The sequence below is a fragment of the Solanum stenotomum genome, chromosome 1 (assembly GCF_019186545.1).
Source record: "Solanum stenotomum isolate F172 chromosome 1, ASM1918654v1, whole genome shotgun sequence".
NCBI lineage: Eukaryota > Viridiplantae > Streptophyta > Magnoliopsida > Solanales > Solanaceae > Solanum > Solanum stenotomum.
Genome location: NC_064282.1, coordinates 11,876,489 through 11,883,309, shown reverse-complemented (window position 1 = coordinate 11,883,309; position 6,821 = coordinate 11,876,489). Strand labels below are relative to the sequence as shown.

Here is a 6,821-nt window from a genome sequence, read left to right as displayed (position 1 = left end):
TCCAATAAGAAAATGCTCATAAAATAAATATATGACTTCTCACTTTTCTAATAATTTGGCGTGATACGATGAAACAAATAAATCAGTTGTAAATGTTTTGATATAGTGAAACAAGAAAGATAATATTTAATCATGTAGATTGTAGTGTAGAGTACTGATAAAATGTTTAGCTATGTTAAATTACTAGTAATTTATGAAAGGTAAAGTAGTAAATTACTACCGTCTTGAAGAGTTATCGGTTTACCCCACTTAATAGGCTAATACTAAAAATCGAAACTGAACGATAATCCAATAAATTTATTTTATAAAACCATTAAAAATCCATTAACCCAATAACATTTTTTTTTCGATTCAGTTTATTGGTCGATTCGATTTTTGCACACCCCTAATAGATCGCAACTCGATAATTTTATCCCAAAAAACATTTACTTGATGTTTTATTGAAATATTTTGCTCTAATTTTATCAAATCAAACTTTTAATGCTCTAATTTGGACTCAAACTTGTATTAGAAGAAGTTTTCTATCCTGAATTGTTTTTAACTTGTTTTGGTTGAGTTCAGATACTAGTTTTCTGTCTCATTCATGTCGATCATATTTTGGAGCATATTCGAAGGAGTTGGTTATGTTAAATTGGTAAATAGCTGCTAGTACTATATATTTTTATAATAGTGAAGTAAAACCTACATTAAATGTTTTCGATCATGAATGTAAATTAAAAATATAAGAGAAATTTGTCTATTCTAAAAGTTTAGTTTTCAACAGAAAAAATGTCAAATAAATAAAAGAAGTGCAAAGTGAAGATTCTGTACGACATGTGTTTCTATAACGGCAAAACAAAACACCTACAAATTGGACAAAATTTCTTCCCCTTCAACAACCATTCCTTTAGTATGAAATAAAGGAAAAATCATACAATCAAGCAAATAGAAATAGGCAAACTAAGATTAATTAGATCCTGATATGTTTTAAACCTACTTGTATCATGTGTTTTCGATCATGAATGTAAATTAAAAATGTAAGCTATTTGTCTATTAGGTAAGTTTAATGATGAATTCCTATGACGGTAAAACTGAAGACCTACAAATTGGACAAGATCTCTTCCCCTTCAGCAACCATTCCTTTATACAGCTTGAGTGATATTCATGTTGACATTCAAGAGTGCCAATTGTCTCATCATTCTCATATTCACATTGGCAAATAACACATATTATTTCTTCTCCATCGTCACTACCACAATGAATTCTTGTTTTCATCATATTTCCTATAATCTCCTCTGTAACCTCCTCATTGCCTTCCTCATAGGACACAATAGCTTCCAATAAGCCTAACAAATAAATTATGTCATCAACATCATCATCATCGGATTCACTTTCAGTTGTGACATCATCATCATCGATGAATTCAGATGTTGGCTGATCAAAGGAACTTTGTTGATTATATATATGATAATCCAGAGTTAAATTGTGATCCAATAAGTAGTGATTATTTGGTTGAGGTTGATATTGATCAATGAATTCCCCTGTTATCTGATTAAACAAATAATCAAACGAACTCATGATCGATAACACTAAATTATGTAATAGTAATCAATAAAAGTGTAGAGAGCAAATATTGTATGAGGAATATGAGTTTATATAGATTGTGAAAGAAAAGAGGGTTAAATTTTGGCCCATAGCAACAATTGGTTATTTTTAGCAATAAAAGTGTGACTAATATGAATTCGTGACATGTAAGGCTTAAAAAATACGCTTTGAAAAGACCTGGAGTTGTCAAATACTAATAAGGAGAAGTCTTGATTATTTTTTTTATATCTGCAAATTGAAGTTACTTAATCAAATGAGATTTTGACTCAAGAAAGTCAGTACTGTAATAAATGTATAAAATTAGTATGAAATAAAGGAAAAATCATCCAATCAAATAAATGTATAAAATTAGAGTATGAAATAAAGGAAAAATCATCCAATCAAATAAATGTATAAAATTAGAGTATGAAATAAAGGAAAAATCATACAATCAAGCAAATAGAAATAGGCAAACTAAGATTAATTAGATCCTGATATGTTTTAAACCAACTTGTATCATGTGTTTTCGATCATGAATGTAAATTAAAAATGTAAGTTATTTGTCTATTAGGTAAGTTTAATGATGTATGTATTCCTATGACGGTAAAACTGAAGACCTACAAATTGGACAAGATCTCTTCCCCTTCAGCAACCATTCCTTTATACAGCTTGAGTGATATTCATGTTGACATTCAAGAGTGCCAATTGTCTCATCATTCTCATATTCACATTGGCAAATAACACATATTATTTCTTCTCCATCGTCACTACTACAATGAATTCTTGTTTTCATCATATTTCCTATAATCTCCTCTGTAACCTCCTCCTCGTCTTCGTAATCGTCGCTTTCCACAACATCTCCGAATAAGTCTCTCAGATAATCGGAATCATAATCGGATTCACTTTCATCAACCAGTCCACTTGTTGGCTGATAATAATTATAACAAAAATAATCATAATAATAATAATAACACTCCATGTGATAATTCATCATTGTAGCATAGAAATCGCTCAAGTATGGATCGTAGTAATTTGGCGGAGGTTGATAATAATAGGGAGGATAATCTGGTGTGAATTGCCAAAAATTATGCAAATTCGAATTCATGATCGATAACACTAAAAAGAGGAAGAAACTATGTATGTGCTTCTAAATTCACAGAAGAAGTAATTAGTTAGTAATACTATACTAATGAATAAAAGTGAGTTAAGTTTTGTAGAGAGCAAATAGTAAGCAGCAATATGAATTTATAGATTGTGAACAGGGCCGGCTCTATGCATACTTAAATAAGGCATTGGCCTTAGGCCCCCAATTTTAGGGGGCCTCAATTTTTTACCAAGAATAAATTATGTGTTAATTTTGTATAGAAAAAACATTAATTATTTATGATAAAAAGTATATATTTAAAATTATTCTCTTCAACCCCATTTAAATAGAAGAAATCTAGAAAATATTGTTTTATTTTCTTACACTCTCTCCACTAATACTCACATTATTTTATTCTTTTTAACTCCTTTTACACTCTCTTCTTTAAATTGTTGATAAGTTAGAGTAATATTCTATCAAAAATATCAATTAATAGTTGAAAAGTGTTGAACAAAGTGAATTGTAAATTATTTTTCCATTTCTTCTTAGATTTTCAAGCATTACAACAACCATAGTAAAATGTGGGGTAACCAAATTATCAACTTCATCAAAGCTATGGTTCTAACTCTTATATTTATTTGAAATGTGTGAACTTATTACTTGTAGAACTATGTTAACAATTCATATAATGATTGTTCGAGTAAAATAATATTTTTCAACGTTGAATTGATAAAATCTTATTTAAAACTAATAATTGAAAAAGAAATCGAATAAATCATTTATATATAAAAAATATTAAGTAATACTTTGTATTTAAAAATGTAAGAAAAATAAATTTTAAATAAATGCATGTGAAGTTTATTTAGATTTTAGGCCTCTAATTAAGATTTCGCTTTAGGCCTCCGATAGCGTTGAGCCGCCCCTGATTGTGAAAGAGGGCTAAGCAACTACCGTTCCTTAACCGGACAGAAATAGGAATATAATATCGAACCGTGTTCAGGTAATCCTTTACTTACTAGGACTAGGAATAATAATAGTAATAAATATTATAATATTATATTTTTTACAAACTTTGTTTGGATGGTTGTTACGTTTTATTGTTTCATAATATATCGTATTGTGTTGTATTGTATCGCACTATACTGTTTTAATGAATATACAATGTTTGAATAGATTGTATCGTTTTGTGTCGTTACATTATGTTCACACATTCATAATTTGAAAATGATAAACCTACGAGGAAAGTAGGGTGCGCCGTAGAGCTTCTATGAAAAGTTAGAGTAAAAGATGAAATATAATTATTAAGTAATAAATAAAGACGGAATGAGAAGAAAATATCAAGGTAACAACGCCATTATACCAAATTGATTGTTACATAAAATAGGTTTTTTCGTCGTTACCTAACGATGAATTTAAACTATACAATACAATGTAATAAATAAAAATATTATATTTAAAATTAAACTCTTTTTGTGAATATCTTTTGATAAAACTCGTTATAGTGACAACATTGTCTAAAATTTTATGATTGTTATTAATGATGTATTGTTGTTATATAGAGAAAATGATCAAAATAGTCCTTCATGTATAGGGTTTGAATTATTTTGGTCCTTTATCTATACCATCTTATCTAAATAGTCCTTAATGTATACATAAAAGATATCATTTTGGTCCTAGCCCTAAAAACTAACTGAAAACATAAAATAAAACTGTTAAGTTTAACTGTGGGTCCCACACTCTTCTTCCTCCCTCTTTCTTCGCCATTGCTTCACCTTCATGTTCTTTTTTTTTTGGCCATTTCTTTTACGATTTCTGCTCCCAAAATCCTCTCATATTCCACTACAAGAAAAGACATATATTGCCACAAAATTGATTGTAGCTAAATATAAAAATTTTTGTGGCTAAACACTTTAGCTGTAATATTTTTTTCCGTAGCATTCGTAGCAAAATGTAGCGTGGCTAAAAGTTAGCTACAAACTTTACATGACACATGGCTAAGAACTAATATCTATTGCTACATAATTTTGGAGTTGTAGCTATTTTGATACCAAAGTCTTGCCACAAAAAAAATATTTATAGCAAGTTATTTTATTCTTTTGCCACAATAAAAAAAGAGTTATAGCTATTTTCATAGATCAGACACAAAAGTATTGTATTGTAGCAAAATGTTTAATTAATTTGCTTGCCATGCAAATTTAGCTTTTATAGCTATTTCTATAGCTTAATTTTGTGGCAATAGTATTCAGATTTAGTTACGAAAAATAATATTTGTGGCTATGACATAAAGTATTTGCCACGAAATTATTGTATTGTAGCTAAAAATAATACTTTTTAGCCGTGAAATATATAGAATTATAGCTAAATACATTCATTTGCTACGAAAAATAAACAATTATATACATGTTCTTGTTAGGTGAAAATTACAAATGAGAATTATATACATGTAGATATGGATGCATTCAATAATTTAATCTCTATTGAAGAATTTACCCAAGCTTTATAAGTTACAAGAATTATATAATGTAGCTACAAATGCATTTTTGAGATTCCAAAACACTTATCCAATTATATATAATTGCATTTTATAATTCTAAAAATAATCTTAATATATAATTCTTTTACGACACCATCTCGATCTTCAACAACCTTAGCTTGGTCAACATCTCCATATTAGAATGTCACTCATATGCTTTAATTACACTAAAATGCCTGTCAATAATGATAAAGTATTTTAGCACCAAAATCAAGACTAACTGATTATATATATGAACGTATGTACTCATATAACTTCAAGGAGAAAATAAACTTAAAAAATCAACAGAATAGAACAAGAAAAAACATGTGAAGCAACAAAAGAGGAGTAAACAAACATAGAATCCTTTAAAACTTCTTAAAAGAATCTTCATCCCAATATTTTGACGTCGCTTTGTTATTGCAATCAATAGCTTATGGATCCTCCCAACATTATTTGACCTTTAAAATCTTCAAAATCACTCGTAACACAGTATTTGTAAAATTGCTGCAATAAACCTAAATCCAAAAAATTTAAATCAAATAAGTGTAAGAAAAATTCAAAAATCCTAAAATATAAAGAGACGAACATACCTTGAATAAAACCATAAAAAAAATAAAAGTTAATCAACAAAACATTACATAATTTTTTTTTATTAATCAAGATAGTGAGATAAGGAAGGGGGAGGGGATGATAGGAAAGGAATGGGGAAAAGGAAAAAAGGATCTGGGTTTTAATTTGGGGAAGGTAAGTTATCTAATTTAAATTTAAATATTTTGGGGGGAATTGTGTTTTTGCATTTTTAATGTTTTTTTTTTTTGGGGGGGGGGGGGGGGGGGGNGGGGTTTTGGTGTAAATGGGGAAGGGAAATGGCGGCCAATTGGCCTACGTTTCAATTACTTTTTTTTTATGTGCAAATCATTTGTAACTAAGAAACACAACAAAGAAATAACCTAATAATAATAATAATAATAAATTACCTAATAATAATAATCATTTGTAACTAAGAAACTCAAATTTCTTTTTTACCTATATATATATATATATATATATATATATATATATATAATTTACTTTAAGTTAAAGAAATTTAAGTAAATATAATGACCTATTTATTAAATTTTACAAATAGGATTACAAAATTAAATTGTTTTGGACCATTAACACCTCTAATTATACAAGATCGATAAAGATATAATTCCGATGAAACAAGTTTGAGTCAAATAATAACTTCGAAAGCATTTAATCAAGATGAAGCTTCAATAAGACTCAATAAAGCTATTTTTAAGTTTGACAAAATTAGTTAATCAAAATTATTTAGATTTAAACATCTTTTAATTGAAATTATTTTTAAAATTTATAAATGTCTATAAAATTGAATTGAATCGAACGGTTAACACTTGCATATACATTAGACATATAAAGATAATATAAACATATTATTCTACTGAAACAAGTTTGAGTCAAATGACAATTTTGGAAGCACTTGATCAAAATGAAGTTTTAGTGAGATTTGGTGAAATCATATTTAAGTTTGATATAACTAGTAAATCAAAATTAATAATATACAATCACCTATTTTATTGAAACTGTAGTTGAAATTTACAAATAGGTTTGTAAATTGGATCGAACGATTAACACATTCAATTACACTATATCGAT

The 6,821-nt window shown here is 27.9% G+C and overlaps 1 protein-coding gene across 1 annotated transcript; it reads right to left on the bottom strand.

Annotated features, from left to right (window-relative positions):
• Window positions 1-1,056: 1,056 nt before the first annotated feature.
• LOC125855436 (probable E3 ubiquitin-protein ligase ZFP1) lies at window positions 1,057-4,411 on the bottom strand. The gene is made up of 3 exons (XM_049535192.1): window positions 4,358-4,411; window positions 2,384-2,491; window positions 1,057-1,527 (listed from the first exon to the last, which is right to left on the bottom strand). The coding sequence occupies exons 1-3, from the start codon at window positions 4,409-4,411 to the stop codon at window positions 1,057-1,059; spliced, it is 633 nt and encodes a 210-aa protein (XP_049391149.1).
• Window positions 4,412-6,821: the final 2,410 nt, after the last annotated feature.

Bases quoted from the DNA above. Each gene is read 5' to 3' on its own strand.
- LOC125855436 (XM_049535192.1), bottom strand. From the start codon at position 4,411: ATGGCGAAGAAAGAGGGAGGAAGAAGAGTGTGGGACCCACAGTTAAAC. The intron at 2,492-4,357 runs GTTTTATTTTAT...AATTATTATCAG, and splicing joins ACCCACAGTTAAACTTAACA to CCAACAAGTGGACTGGTTGA. The intron at 1,528-2,383 runs GTTACAGAGGAG...TTGTTTAATCAG, and splicing joins ATTACGAAGACGAGGAGGAG to ATAACAGGGGAATTCATTGA.